Source organism: Anticarsia gemmatalis, chromosome 18 (assembly GCF_050436995.1).
Source record: "Anticarsia gemmatalis isolate Benzon Research Colony breed Stoneville strain chromosome 18, ilAntGemm2 primary, whole genome shotgun sequence".
Classification (NCBI taxonomy): Eukaryota; Metazoa; Arthropoda; class Insecta; order Lepidoptera; family Erebidae; genus Anticarsia; species Anticarsia gemmatalis.
The window spans coordinates 6,576,782-6,593,670 of NC_134762.1; the positions used below are offsets into that span (position 1 = coordinate 6,576,782).

A 16,889-nucleotide genomic window follows, 5' to 3' on the forward strand; every position below is an offset into this window, starting at 1 on the left:
CAAACGATAATACTGTCTGACCCAAGTGTCCGAACCATTAAGACGCAAAAGAAAAAAGCTTCATAATTAATTTAGTTCTTGGGAAAAAGATAATTAATTTTGTTCTAAATTAGTTTAGCAGTAATGAGTATTATTCAGTTTCTAGGAATGCCGATTATCTCATTTTCTACTGTTATTCTTTTAAGATTAACGCGGCTGTTATAATTATATTATTTGCTTCAACAAATTTTAATTAATACGATTGTAAAAACTTATTTCATTCATCTGTACACTACGTTTAAACGTAAGTAAGCTCTGTTTTATTAAAGTTTTGAATGTTACACTAATTTACAATTGCAAATTATTCGGGATGGACTCTTTAAAGATTCCACTAGCAATTTCATACTTTCATGTGTTTGTTCCAAAGTTAGAACAATAATTTATTGTTATAAAGAACCACTTCGGTGTTACATACATAAAATCACGCCGTCTTCCTATAGCTAAAGAGGAAGGCAGAGACCAGAGACGTTAGTTTGATAATTATCAGGAAAAACATTATCAACATCGTATTTCATAAAAATAAAGTGTTGGCATGCCGAATGTCACTAGTACGCGTGCTTTAAAATGTATGACCCGGAATTGCGTGACATTTGTAAATATATTTTCACTTACCAACTTACATTTTAACCTTGAAATTAATTTATTACTGAAACGTTGTTGAACTTCCAAGTTTTATTTGGGATTAAAGTTATTGTCAAGAGCAGCAGCTATCTTAACAAGCCACGAGGCGTAAACATTAAAAGTCCTTGACTTACATTATAAGTTACTGACAAACCCTTAACTCAAACTGAGAAAGTGTTTCATAATTTTATAAAATACTAACCATTTCACATGTTTCAAGTAGAATAACCATTGGAACTCAACCGCCAATGCATATTAAATTCAATACTTTGACATAATATATGATACGTATGTAGTGACAAGCACATTGGTTGAAAACCATTCTTGTTTCATTTTTAATTCCTCCAAATCTCATTGGTCACTTAATAACTCTGCTTTAGTGTATGTTTAAAGCAAATAACCAAAAAAAGTCGTTAAACACACATTTCTCATTGTCTTTACGCGTCCACTCTTACGAAAACATCGAATCTATCTCCCAAATTCTTAACCCTAGTTCACACGTAGAACATAGAACCAAAACAACAAACATTCACGTTCACAAACACGCAAATCTCTGAAATCACAGTATGCACTCGAACAGGACTCCAAGTCATTGACAATAGGAATAATCTTAACATATCCGTCGGTTCGTAATAGCCCGGTATTCAGGCCCGCGTCGATCTCTCGAGAGTCACTCCTCACTCACTCCAGATTGCATGCAGGTTAGCTCCGGATTGCAAGCTATTCGATCAGGGATTACGTATATTAAAAGTAGGGATTTCGTACGGTTTATTTCGTGTTCTATGAAAATCTATGAAGAATAAGAGCTTTTGACAAAATAAATGGAATTATTTTATATTAGGTCGGGGAATAAGTCGTTTCGCATTATAGTATGTATGAACTTGTAATAAAATTCGTAAACTGCGCTTTGCGAAGCCAAAGGCCTTCAAGAATCACAAATGAGTCCACGGTTCATTTGGCTTCTTTCAGTGAGCTCGTGACGTACCCAAATATCGAGCTTTTTTGTGTAGAGAAAAGATTTTATTACAAGTTCATACATACTGTAATGTGAAAAGACTTTTTCCCAGACCTAATATGACGCTAAAAGTTTTATTGGAATAAAAGCTTTATATTGGTAAAGAATTACGTAATTATATGAATCAATTCAATAGTAAAATAGACATGAAATAAGAATCTATCACTGTCTTTTTGCTGGGCTTGGACCTCTTCCATAAATGAGGGAGGGGTTAGTCCTTGAGTGCATCGTGCTGGCGAATTGCGGGTGAGCCACTTACTTAAGTTTAATTTATTTCTTCACATCACGCTCAGTATTTTAAAATATTTTATATTCCTTTTAATGAAGCAAATTACGAGCAACTATACATTATCAGACACTTTGAGCACGTTTTTCTACAATTTGTACGAACAAGTATCAAGTTTAACATTTGAAATGGTCTGTAAAATTAGTTCCTATGATACTCACTAGAGGCGCTGATCAGGTTTTCATACAACAATTTGTGATAGCTAGCCGATTATCAATAGCCAATAGTCAAAAAAACTCGCCCCTGTGGTCTCACTTAAAATTTTTCGCCTCCTAAATGAAGTTCTGGGAATCAAACCAGAGACATAATCAGCGTAACATTGTCAATTAAACCACCGAATCAGATAAAATCTATTACATAAAGTTTTGTTTGAATAAGTCTTTCCCACAATCATCGTATTGTATAAAATTATCAATTTAGAATACCGACAAGAACCGGAGTTGTATAATAAACGTGTGAAAAATCAATTAGATTATGTATACAGTTGCCAATTAGTGAGTTAGAACTGAACTTGTAGGTGCTAAGTGTTATAAAAGGATTTATGTAATACCTGGATTGTTTTATTCATATTGACGGTCTAGAAAAGTGATATGATTTGGTGTGCTTCTTTTTAGGGTCCCGTACTGCCTGTCTGTCTGTCTATCTCATAAACCGCGATAGCTAGAAGTCCCAAATTTCCACAAATGATGTATTTCCGTTGCCGCTATAACAACAAATACTAAAAATAAAAAAATATTAAAGGGTCCCCATACAATAAACGTGTTTTTTACGTAGTTCGTTCTTTCGATTTTAAGTTTCACAGAGAGTTTGCTGTTTGGGTTTTCTGGATGTTTCTTACGAGGTGACCACTTTAACCACTGCGCCAAAGATGCAGTTAACTAATATCAAAATATTTTTAAAATTGAATTCCCAGTTGTAAATGTCCCATGCCTCATCTACTGCAGTCAATATTGAGCCATGTATTTGCGCGAATGAATTACATTCCCAATAGTTAAATAAAATCTGTAATGGATATTGGAATTCAAATATTTAAACGAGGTTTATTTTAAAATGACATTCTATTGGTGGCGTAGATAGCTGTTTTGAGTCTTAATCCTGTTTTTCGATCACTAAGATTTCTAGAAGCAATTTCATTTTTAAAACATTTTTTTATGTACTAGTTTAAAATCCGCGGCTACGCTGATGTAGACAGTTCTGTAAAATGAAATCTTGGTTTTTCTAGATTATCAATCTTAATGGCAATTTCAAATTATGTCATGTTCATTGTCGATGAATATTAGACATAAAATATTTTGTTAGACAGTAAGATATAGATTTAAGAGTTAGCCTTGCATTCAATTACACGTTCATAATTATTTTGTAGTTTTTAATACCCTGAAGAACTGTACTAAATATCTTAAGATCATAGGAAATTACTATAACATACTATACGGAATAGTCTTCAATGAGATAAAAGACATTTTTTTTATTACTGATACTCTCAAATATGAATGGTAATAAAATTAGATAAACATGTATTTGACCTAAATTCGAGTATTCAATTAATATTAGAGTAATATACCAGTAAAATATTAATAACATTTACCGTCATAACTTGCGAATCGCAATATTGTTCAATGTTCAATAACTTTTATTATTTAATATGCCAATTATACGGGCTCATAAAATTTATTGGCGTCGTCCGAGGGTTTTATTTTAATAACATAATAACCAATATCATTTTGTACTGTCGTATGTATCAATGTAATTTTGTCGTTATTATAGTGGAATAAATTACTTTAAATTACGTTACTTCAGATTTAAATTTATATTATAAGTCTTATAAAGTAAAATCTATAACTCTGTCTGTTACCTGCATCTGCCTTTTACTTGTTAGGCTGCAAGGTGAAAACTGCTGTTTGACTATGATTGAAAACAGAATTATAGTTTGTTTAGAAATAACAAAAATTAATTTACTTAAAAATCATTTTTTATTTAACGTTTTAAACAATTGTGTAATCCCCATTATGTTATAGTCGCAATATTGAGTCAGGATTTACATCGGCAAAACAATAAAACTCAACCTATGAGCTCTTGTTCGCAGCAAGTCCTAACAATTGGACTACTGCACCGCGCTTAACAAGCGCTTTAGAAAAATAATGAAATTAACCAGTATTTACATTATTTCAATGTAACAAAAACGAATCTCAAGCAATACATTCCTTGTCTATAAACTGGATAGCACTAGGCTTGTCACCCGGCTCCACCTGACAATCCAATTTCATCTCAACTGGTTCTCTCGAGGGGTTTACTCGATAGACGGAATCCACAGGATTCCAAGTATTGGGACGATTCAATACCCATCCATACTTGCTTCTACTACGTAACATATTGCTAGATTTGCGAACCTTATTTTGTATTTCGATTGCTCTAGCGGCCATTTGAGATGCGAATTTAAGCGCGAAAATGCGTATACATTTTTTTGGTACAGCGCCATCTGTTGGTGAGAAGTTGTAGTTTTGTTTCTTTTTCAAAATCGCTGTATTTTTATTTTGTGAGTACCACATTTCGCTATAAATTATACGTAATGTGTTATTAGATTTATTTTTCTTAGCATCACAGTATTACTGAATGAAGTAATTTAAGTACCGACTACGAAAACTCAAAAAAAACTTGTTTCGCATTACTATGTTTAATTCAGAGAAAGTATTACCTACTTTTCTATTTCTATCTAATAATTCATCCCACTTCTACCCAATGTGTAGTGTAAGTCTCTTCTTCGGTACGCCAAAGCGCCTTTAACTTCACTTTTCCACATACATTTTAATCAACCATCATTTCAATTCCACCGCAAAATATTTTCTTAATCTAACTGAAAACGATCTATCTCTAATCGAAACCTACATCTCCCATCAGAACGTTCAACTAGAAATTCACTTGATTAAGAATAAACTTAGTAAAGAGCGGTTCACACTTGTCTGTTCTATCTCAGTTCCAATCCCTTGGGAAGAGAGCTTCGTATCGGATAGACTACGTCACGTAAAGGAAACGGAGTTTATTTGCTTGTATGTTGTATTATTTCCCAACAGTGTCGTTTGCGGATAGGTAAGTAAGTTTGAATCAATCGAATAGTATTTTTGGATGGCGTGATTATGAAGTTAGGTTGAAAGTATTTTTGATTTAAGGTGTACCTACTGCAACTATAAATTCAATTTATTCAAATAAATTCAATTTATTCAAATAAATTCAATTTATTCAAATAAATTAATACATAAAGTTTAATATTAGTCTTATAGTTAGAATATTAGGTAGGTACATAATAAAAACATAGGGAGCCTGTATTAGGATAAATAAATCCTGTATATAAATGACGATAGCAAATCGATACTTAAGTCGCAAATAGCCCTTATAACTTGCTGTCTTCACAATTATACCCCATCTCAACTAACAGACCCTATAGTAAACAAACTAAATTAAATAAAAACATAAATTATCAGTAATTATAGCAGTCTCAAATAGTGTTATTTTGTCCTTGCCTAGTCTCACGGGAAGCGTGATATAATGTATGTATAAAAGACTGTACGTATATTTAAAGTTACGTAATTTAAATTTTTACTCTACGCTATCAAACGAAAATGCACTAAACAATAACAAAATCACTTATACATTGAAATATATTCACAATACGAAAACTGGAGGCAATCTTAAATTCTAATGCGATTTTTGTCGCACCTTTCCGCGATAATCGCGTTGAATATTTCATTAAGCGACTATTGTATTACTCGACTCCTTAAAAGTCGACGCTTCGAGCAATTTGTCACTCGATTGCGAAATAAACAATTGTCGCGGGAGAATGGTGTTCGAGTGTCAAGTATTTGTTTGTTCGTGAATTTGAGTTGTTTAACGTTTTATTTTAGAATATTAGGTACGTAAATTGAAATTGACTTCGTGGTAATTCAGTCAATTTTTGAGTTATTTGTTGAGAATTTTGGATTTGCTTGTTTTTATTAGTTAGTTTGATAGTCCACCACGCTGCTGGCCACGTGCGGATTGGCAGAGACCCCAACCAACTTGGTAGATTCAAGGCCTAAATCCTACCTCATTCCGGAAAGAGAACATAGTTGGTAGCCTGTAGGTAGACGGTCATTTAATCCTTCAAGTTAAGTGCTATAAGGAGAAAAGTTGTCACAATACGCTCGTAAAAAGAGGTAAAAGTATAATCTAGGACATTTTCTTTCTGTAGCGAGAAACTGTTATCTAATTACATGGTAATTAAGACGTACGTAGGTCATTAATTGGTCTATGTAAAGCATAATTATGTTAAGTATTTCTTAGTAAAAGTACTTAAAGGATGCTAATGTCCATAATCTTGGAACTGAGGTGTGATGAAGTGGATTTTAAATGAACAGTGCTTGAAGAAAAACCAATTACAAGCACGATTTATAATTATTAATAGAAGTATATAACAATCGCTTATTACTGCATTACGGTTGAATCGGGTATTAACTTCGCTGATTTTAACAATTAATGATTAATTTAAAAATAAAGTTACGTTATACTTCGCCAATTAACACGGAAAAAAGTATTTTGAGTGTTTCACTTTCCGCAAAGCGTTTTCCTTCAATTGATTTCTATCAAAAATCATTTAATATTATTTTAAAATCTTGTCTTATACTTGGTTTCTTATGCCTTTATCTTAAACTTAACCATATCCAAAGAACATTTTCACAGTAAAATTGATAATAACAAAACATTGTCTATGTATTGTCCCTCTTAAAACATTGTATGTTACACTAAAAGTTTGTAAGATTAAAATTTTAAATAACAAAACATTTAATTTTTGCATTGTCCCTCTTAAAACATTGTTTGTTACACTAAAAGTACGTAAGATCTAATTTTACCTTCAAGAAACAAACTTAAATAAAGGATGAGCCGAACACCAGGATCCCATAGTTGAAAGGAGTGCGCTTTATCTACAATTTATTACTCATTAAATTAACAAACGACGGCTGTTTGTCGCGAATAACATTCTTTCGGAGCCATTTTAATGTTTAATTGTTTCAAAGTATTTATTTATAGTATAATGAGCAAGTATACTATTCTGGTTTAATGTATACGGGTTCTTTGTGTTATAGTTTAAAGAAATAAGGAACTATTTCAGTAAGGAGAGCAACGTGTGTGAAAATAAAAATGTTAAAACATGCACACAATTATACATTTCTGTTTTAAAGAGAACAGTTTTAAATACATTTTCTTGCTTTTGTTGGGTAGGTTTTGCTGTGCATTTAACTAAATTTAATTTAGTTTTCCCTCCCTTAGTTGCCATTTTTTTCGATCCTGCGTTTGTCTCATCCATTTCAGTACTATTTGAGGATTATACTCAAAAGTGGGTGAATGATGTAAGCTGAATAGATAGATAGTAAATAAATCAAAATTTGCGGAGAAATTGTTCACGTAAAGTGTCACCGACCGCATATAAATTTTGCCGTCTCTCTTACTATAATACAGGTTATAAGATTATCATTTGAAGTAATCCATACATACTTATTATCGCGCCTGTTATACCGGAAGATGGACCCATGTAATAAGTGCTAGCTTACTGGTGTTCACGGCACGTTATCAAACTCTGGGTTACTATTGAAAAATATTCTAACATAAACAGAAATTGAGTCAGACAGAGGTCGGACTCAATTTCCAAAGTCGACTAACTAGAAAAGTCAACAGCACTAATCATCCACATTACTATCATACACACATACACACAGACACACATACTGTCTAACATCAAGTGCCACACAAACCGGTCGAGTTATAACTACAAATAGTACACGTACTACATAGAGACCGGTTTGCGATTTTGCGTCGCATGCGCAATCGTTGCGTAACACCTCGTCTGATTGGTCGACACACCGTTAACAGCTGTGATACACACGGATGTTTATTATAGTGAGCAGGACTTGGTTGTTATTGAGATATTCTAGAGAAAGATGTTATGAAAAAGTGTTTCGTTTTCTAGTTACGATAGAGACTGTTTTTTTTTTTCTTAGCTTGACTTGTTAGTTAACTTGACTTGACACAATTAGTTTCAGATCACAATTATCTATTCGGCATGTCGTGGCTTAAAACATAAGACTAGCTTTGTAAATGGTAACGTTATGTATTTCATTAAACCTCTTTCTTCACCTTTGTGTGTAACTGGCGCGAATTTGATTAATTAATAAAAATAAAAGATCGTAAATTAAACCGAATTTGTTACCAAATCATTCATACTACAGTTCAAAATTCCCCCTAAAACTCACACTCAAATGGCATCCCAATCTTGGCTATTTCAACTAAGCGTCTCAACTCATTCGTACGTACATCCAATCCAATTACCCACACTCATATCGAATTAATCTCCACGGACACATACACGTGTGCTACACTGTTCGAGATGACTCTCACGCGCAAGTGGTTGCGCAACCACCGTTTAATTGACCGATAAGTCAGTTGATTGATACACACGGTGAAGTACGCTTGACAGCTTACTGTTTATTGAGACGGTTGGATAGAGTTACAGAGATGTAATTTAGTTACAGATAGATTTGATCGGTTGGTAGAACGTTTATTGATATTGGGTGTTACTTATCTCTTGCTTATTATAAGGTGGCGTTTACCGATTCCTTACACTAATGCGGTAGTTAGTTTCTTTTACACACATTTAAATGAAGGATTTTCGCTTTCCACAATCCTATTAACTCTAAAACACAGTTGCTAAACGAAAAAGCTAAAACATGTAACTAAGTAGTAACTTACTCTTTAGTTAACTAATTAATAAAAACACTACAGAGATTCTATTTAAACACTAACATAATTTATTATCAACATTAATATCACTCAAACTTTTCCTTTCAGGTACCACATCGACTAGTCACTGCCAACAAATCTACCAACAAGTTGTCAAACTCCTCCTACTGTATTACACGTGTCACCAGATCGCGTGCGCGGGCGCACGTGTGCACCGCCGTGAAGCGATAACCCGCATCAACACTTTCTTTGTTTTAGCGTGAACGAGACCAGAATATAATGTTGTAGGACTTTTTAGTGTTGAAAAATATCGATAAGCATTTCCGATTGCATTTCCAAATGAGTGCTGGGCACTTTTACTTTTGTATGTGGTTGTGTAAGTTGTAAGAAAAACAACAATACATAATATGCTTAACATTATTTAGTTACGATCTTTGAAATGTTTTGTATTATACGTTAACGGTTGTGAATTGTAATTTGTGATCTTATTTTCTGAAAAACTGTATTTAAATTAATACATCTTTATATAATAGAACAAAAGTTGTTGGTTATGATTATAGCTATCTAGTTCTGTGAGGTGTTTGGTGATTTAGAAAAAAATAATCTTGTATACGTTTAAATATTTTTTTTCCCGTATCGATACATTAAATCTTTTTAACATAAAGGTAGGCAGAGACCAATAAACGCCACTTGATACAATCCTAACAAACTTCCCTTGCTTCATTCATATACATACTGTCAACAAAGATACGTGAAAACATATGCAACATGCACGTTGCAGATGCATAGCAATTCTGTAGGTCTATACTACGGACAACACGCGAGATTAAAGTCCAATTTTAATGTTTTAAACACGCCATGATTCATGCATATTTAAAATGAAGCTCATTATTTTTAGGTATGGAATTCTCATTAACCGCTTCAATTCTTAGAAAAATGTTCGGTAAATAGACTCTCCCACTAAGATAATCCTTATCAATATAAGTAACTGTTCTAGTTAACTGCATGTTTGGCGCAATGGTTAACATTGTCACTTCGTCACTATCACCGCCATACCATAGTCGTTATTTCGTCGTATCATATGTACCATCGTCGTAATTTTATACATAAGTATTAATATCCGAAATGCGAAAGTATATCTATATGTTTGTTTTTTTGGCTTCAATGACTGAACAGGAGCTAAGAGATGGTTGAAAATCCCAAAGAAGCTATTTCTTTACAAAAAATGTTTATTTTTTTCGAAGTATGTGTCCGCTAGTATAATATTGATAATATCTTTACAAAAACTTACTAAGAGTGCTGAAAGTCTAAACAAATGTTCAAAATATGCCACTCACAAATCGAGCACTCATTATTCGTTCAATGAGGACATTTCAGTCAATTGCGAAACCGCTTCCAACTTATGTATGTATCTATTTACAGTATCGATTCTTCTACCGACTAAGGAATCCGATAGCCGTATTTTCAAAGATATCTTTTGTACTTAAGTACCTTCTACGTCTATCTTTTACTCAAAATACGGCCGTAACTATCTGTTTAACCAATGATAGTCTTATGTAAACAGTGAACTTAGCAAATATCGTTCAGTATTCGTTCGGTGTACGGAAGCCGCCAGTGAAACGTAGACGAAAATGTCTAACTTACTCTTGAATACGTAATGAACTTAAAAAACCAAACGTATGGACTTTTTGAGGGCTCTTCGGTAATATCAAGCTTTTTGGTAAAGAGTAAACGTATACTTACCTTATATATGAGTTAATATTTATAAGTAGGTATGTTATTATAAATATTATGTTTAAGTTTATATGGAAGCCTTTGGATCTTAGCGGCTTGTTTTTTAAGCCGAAAAGAATGCTATAATAACGAGTTAAGTCACTAGTTAGGTTATATAATATTGAATATATTATCTAATGAAATGTAGCTTAACTAAGTAATTGTAGTATCTACAAACAGTAAATAAGTCGATGATACAAGAAAAAAGTCGGTCAGAATTCGTTGGTTTGTTGCACCAAAAATACCATGTTTCTGAAATCTTATTACACTTTAATCGGACACACAAAATATACCACGAAAAAAATAGAAAAGAGAACGTACTTTTCTGAAAAATTCTCAACAAAAACTGATTATTCGAAACCCTATTACATTTTAATCAGTCATCCACATGAGTTAAAAATTTGGGCTAAATCGTTTAAGCGTTTAAAAACAGTTCTAGGAATTGTATTTTGGCACGGCTTGCCTTCGGTACGGAGTGGACGCTTAACAACGTTGGACATCCAGTCTTTTGTTCTAGAAAATATTGTGGACTGGATTATATTGTAGCTTTCTATCTAACAGTTTATTCTTTCGTATTGGAACGCTACGTCGGCAGTTTCCGGACGGTAAATATGTGAAGTTATTTGCCGTTGGAAAATCTTAGGGACTTTCTGTTAGCATGTTTATTTTTAGAACCGATTTTATGTCCTGTACTGTTTTCTATATGACGATGTAAAGGAATGGCTTGATCAACGTGAATATTTTGTTTGCATATTATTTTTTAATAAAAACTTTAGCACATTTTTCTATTTTATTTGTCTCTATTATGTTTCCCAGTCATATTGCTGTCAACAGTAATTTAAATCTAATTAGTATCAGAACGTTTGAAACTTCTTTCGAAGGGAGTCCTATTGGATGCTCGACCTTTCTACGGGGATAATATTGGGCTATGTGGTGTGTCCACTTAGAATCTGGGACCTATAAATACTTTTCAGTGCACCTCCACTAGGGTGTACCCCTGCTCCTGCAAGGTCTCCTATATTCCTTCAAGGTCTTTCAAGGCCTTCATGTACTTTCAGAATATCACGCCCGTTATGCCCGAAGTCGTAGGAAGAGTATGAAATACCGTTTCGCTATTAACAATGTAAGTCCCCTATAATAGTAGGCAAGCCTATAGCCACACTTCATCTAATACCCGTATAACTAACTAACATCAACAACTACAATCTTACGTAAAATGGCCACCATCACGCCTATTTTTACATCGTCATTAGGGACCGACCTGTTGAAGTCGCGTGTTCGGATGTTATTACCGTAACCTGCTATGTTATGGTTTTATTTGTCACGTGGTAGTACAATATGGCCACCGATCGGGACTCGGGTACACGCAATTTATGGAGGTACCATGAGTATTAGTGTAGACTATAGTGCTATAACTATATTGATCGTAGTAGATGTGAATTCCAATTGGGAATTAAACTTTGCTAGAAAGAGAATATTTTGTTCATGTGCTTTTTTGTCAGACTCTCTCACATGTATTCTCTTATAATATTGTGTTATCGTTGGTGTTTAAAATGTCAAATCGTATAGTGTTTGATTTTGCTCTTTCAAAAGGTCTAGTGTAAGAAATATATTTCAAATTTAAATATTACCAATAAAGAAGATATTTTAACAGAATTTCCACACTTTTTTAAACGCACTGTTTTACTACAAGATTAAACAACAGGATTAAAATAAGATATATTTATTTTCTAAGGACTTTACTACAGTCGTTAGCGAATAAATATTGTAGTTCTTAGTAGCAGTTCTGTAGCTCTACCATGAGTTGGCGTAGTTAAATCATCATACTTAACTAGAGTAGTTAACGTGAGAACGCAACTACAACAGTGGGCTTAAATGTTCGTACCATGAGTTGTGTTGACGTTAACTACTCTCGTTATAGTTAAAACTTTATCATTCGTAGTAAGATTTATAATCTGTGGTTTTGCGACATAATGTCAACATTCAATCTGTAACTTGACTAAGCTTGAGTGTTGTAGTTCTATCTCCTTCTATTCACATAAGACAGACAGAGAGAAAATACGACACACGTTTGAAATTGATATGGTAGTATTAACCAACAAAAATAAGAAGTCGTCGCTTACATATAATTTGGGACGTTTTCGTGTATTTTTGATTTTGTGTTATTGCTTTTTGTTTATTGTCAGCCGGGGACAAAAGAAAACACCTCAGTTACGTTTTAGTGCTAGTGCAAGGATTCTAATTAACAACTAATTTTATTTTCATCTTTGTTTAAATAATCCTCTTTCCTGCCGCGTCCTAGGAAACTTTATGAACATGTTTGCAAAAACTTCATGGTTTAAAGCTGAAGTAACTTTTACAATGATCACCCTTGTGGCCTCTTGGGAAAAAATGGTTCGCCTCCCCAACAACACGCTGATACAATATACATACATACAAAAACATACAAATCAAAGGTAAGCTTAACAGGCTTACCTTTGATGCTAATGTAACTCTTTGAAATGATTTTAAACCCGTGTGTTGACATAATAAATCACAAAATTCTATAAACACTTCTTTGTTAGTCGATATAGTTTTGTAAACTTTGTTTTACAATTATTGAGAGATTGAGGGGATTTCCACTTAATTCCCGCATACCACTTTGAAATGTCTTTGTTCACGTCGTTCATCTTTGAATGCAGCAGTTTCAAACATATCACAACCAATATTTGTTCTACCGAACATTTTTTTATTGGAAAATAACTTCAATTATTTGTAAAACAATACGCTCTCACGAAGCTAAAAGTCGGTGAGTGCCGTAACTACTATAGTAATAGTTCGTTACTACAGCATCTGTCAAATTCGTAACTCATGGTACCATTATCGTACGGAAAGAATGAACGACAAAGCCAATCTACATTCACTATTGTTTAATTTAACTACACGTTACTAACTGTGGCAACTCATGGTAGCAATGTTGGTACCTTAACTATCCGCTAGAGGCGCTGTTCAAGTTTTCATACATTTTTTCAACTACAGTGTCTGCGGGAGACTATAGTTGCCAACTCATGGTAGAGCTACGGGTCACAGTAAGTGTATTTATCCATTAACGCCGTCACCAGTCAGTCACTGGAAAACGTGATTATCTGAGCCAGTAACGACCATTAGTAGAGCACCGTCATGATGAAGATTGGACCAAATAATCGCATTCTCGCTGACGTCCGACCTCTGAATCTGTGCGTTGGAGCCTATTTTACTTTACTTTACACACTATCGACTGGATGCCTAAAGATAAATCCATAGTAGTAGACTATTTGAAACTTCAATTATACAGTATATCATACACTAGCTGACCCGCGCAACTTCGCTTGCGTCACATAAGAGAATGGGTCAAATTTTTCCCCGATTTTGTAACATTTTTTATTGCTACTCTGCTCCTATTAGTCGTACCGTCATGATATATAGCCTAAAGCCTTCCTCGATAAATGGTCTATCTAACACTGAAAGAATTTTTCAAATCGGACCAGTAGTTCCTGAGATTAGCGCGTTCAAACAAACAAACAAACAAACAAACAATCAAACAAACAAACAAACTCTTCAGCTTTATAATTAGTATAGATTAAAGATGCGTGATTACCTAATATTAGATTACAAAAAGGCTATTTCATACTTTTATCGACTATCGACGACCGGCTAGCTATCGACAAACATTGTGCGGAAAACTGATCAGCGCCCCTAGCGGGTGTTGTTAGAACAAATTTTAAAGCATATTTTAAATGTCAAACTCTCGTTACTCGATAGTACCGACTGGAATTGACTAGACTGACTAGAGCATTGTTTCTTCAGTGCCTTGATATTCCAATATTATTTAGAATAAAACATTAATGTTGAAATATAATCAGTTTAGCTTATAGCTATTACTTTTGTAAAGTTATTAAGCTTATAATATTATTAATTCTATTATAAATGTCCGTCATAATTCCTTGTTAAAGCAATAATTAATTAACATCTGTTTACTTAATCATCTTTTGTAAATATTTATAGTCGTTTGCCTCGCTCTATGTAAACCTTTGTATTATTAATGTTGAGATATCTTAATAAAGGAGTAAAATTGTGTGTTTTAGTGGTGATTTTTCAGTCATCAGATAACTAAAATTGACTAATATTTTCACGAAAACCTTTTTACACGTTGTATACTTTTTTGGGCGGTAGGTGTAAAATAAGTAAGACACACAAAAAATCACTCCTGAGTTTTTAATTGCAAATTAATTTATTTAACAGTTTTTATCAATCTAAATCAATTGACATCAGTATATATTAAGTATTTACTACATTTAGTACATACCCAGTACATGTAGTATTAGTGTAATACTACACACCACCTGCCAGCTGAACACAAACCAAATCTGCAAGTCACTACACACCTTTAACAACTACACAATGTCTCAATTGAGTGACATTCAGATGACACAGGCGAAGCTAGAGGAGTCATTTAGTAAGAGGATGGCTGAACTTGAGGCGCAGCTGCAAACTGGTGCTGCCAAGGACACTGTGGCCAAGGTTGCTGAGGAGTTCCGCACCTTCCGCGAACTTATGTTTGGTGTGCTTGGGTTGCTTCGACAGCAAATCAGTGAGTGTGCCCGGATGGTGGACTCTATGGAGACTAGGCACCGAAGAAAGGATCTTCTCTTCTTGGGGATCCCAGAGTCAGCCAAGGTCGACCGACAATACATCGCTTCGACCATACTCAACTCCAAGATGGGGTTGACGGACATCTCAGCAGCCTCCATAAGACACTGTCACCGGATTGGTGCCCCTGGAGATGTCTGATGATGAAGCTTCTTATTTTTCTGCTGACGATATTAGTACATCCTCGAAAGATAGTTTTTGCTCTATAACAGGCACGCTAGGAGACTTTGTACGTCGGACTTTTGACAGTTCTGGTATAAACCTCTTTAACGTATGTCATATAAATGCGCAAAGCGTCCCTAGCCATTATAATGACCTGCAGGAGGCATTCGCTGATGCTGACGTTCATGCCGTCCTGATTTCAGAGACGTGGCTCAAACCTCATCTACCCTCAACTTCTTACCCCCTCCCTGGATTCATTCTTATCCGTAATGATCGGATAGACAGGAGAGGGGGTGGCGTCGCTATCTATCTCAGAAGTGACCTCTCTTACCATATTGTAGCTTCCTCCTGTCCTAACTACTCCGCTTCCGCCGAATTTCTCTTCCTAGAGGTTTGGGTCAAAGGAGCCAAAATTCTTCTCGGCGTTGTTTACTGTCCCCCATCCATTGATTACTTCTCCAGTATTGAACTGGTACTGGAATCTTTAGGGTCTGCTTACTCACATCACATCATCATGGGCGATCTCAACACCAATCTCCTTTCTCCCAGCTCACTCCGTTCCTGTAAACTCCTAGACATCATTGAGTCCGCCAGTCTACATGTCCTACCACTAAATGCCACTCATCACAACACCGAAGGCGATGATACTTGGTTGGACCTAATGATCACGTCTGCTCCCACCCTTGTCTCATTTTTAGGTCAATACCCTGCTCCTGGTTTCTCTCATCACGACCTAATATATCTGTCCTACACCCTTAAACCTCCCAAATCCCTTCCCAAGGTTCTGTACAGGCGCTGTTTTGGGCGTATGGATGTAGTTAAATTGTGTAAGGACGCTGCTACCGTCGAGTGGGAGCTGCTAACGTCAGCCCGTACGATTGACGAAAAAATCGAAATTTTTAACACCGCTGTCACTAGGCTGTATGACGTCCACGCGCCAATCAGAAGAGTGAGACGGAAACGACCGCCTGCTCCCTGGATGACTGAGGGAGTTCGCATTGCCATGAGACGTAGGGATAGGGCATTTGCAAAGTTCCGTAGGGACCGCTGTGACGACAACTGGGTTCAGTTCAAAGTTGCAAGGAATCGATGCAGTCAGATGGTACGCAACGCTAAACGCCGACACATTCTAAGTAATCTTTCTTCCTCTTCCCCGGCCGATATCTGGAGGTTCCTAGGGACCCTGGGTATCGGCAAAGACCGAAATAACGTCCCACAGTGCACGGTTGGTTTGGATGACATTAACATTCATTTCACTTCTACCGTACCTTTAGATCACCAAACCACGTGCAACACTGTCAGTTCCGTTAATAATTTACCCCGACCCAACTATGATCCCTTCTGTTTTGCTCCAGTAACACCGGAAGATATTAAGAAGGTAATCCTCTCAATTAAGTCCAATGCAGTAGGCGCTGACGACGTCAGTCGTCATATGATCGTCACAGTATTGGATCACCTACTCCCCGCCATTTCCCATATCATAAATTTCTCCCTTACCTCCGGTTCTTTCCCTTCTCTGTGGCGCAAAGCCTACATTATCCCGTTACCTAAAATCCCAAA

The 16,889-nt window shown here is 35.2% G+C and overlaps 2 protein-coding genes across 8 annotated transcripts in view; one reads left to right on the forward strand and one right to left on the reverse strand.

The window, feature by feature from the left end:
- Nucleotides 1-16,889, reverse strand: part of brat (tripartite motif-containing protein brain tumor) — a 439,119-nt gene that overhangs the window by 351,420 nt on the left and 70,810 nt on the right. The gene's annotated exons all lie outside the window — the stretch shown is intronic.
- On the forward strand, nucleotides 15,844-16,765 carry LOC142980762 (uncharacterized). The gene is made up of 2 exons (XM_076126341.1): nucleotides 15,844-16,392; nucleotides 16,739-16,765. The coding sequence occupies exons 1-2, from the start codon at nucleotides 15,844-15,846 to the stop codon at nucleotides 16,763-16,765; spliced, it is 576 nt and encodes a 191-aa protein (XP_075982456.1).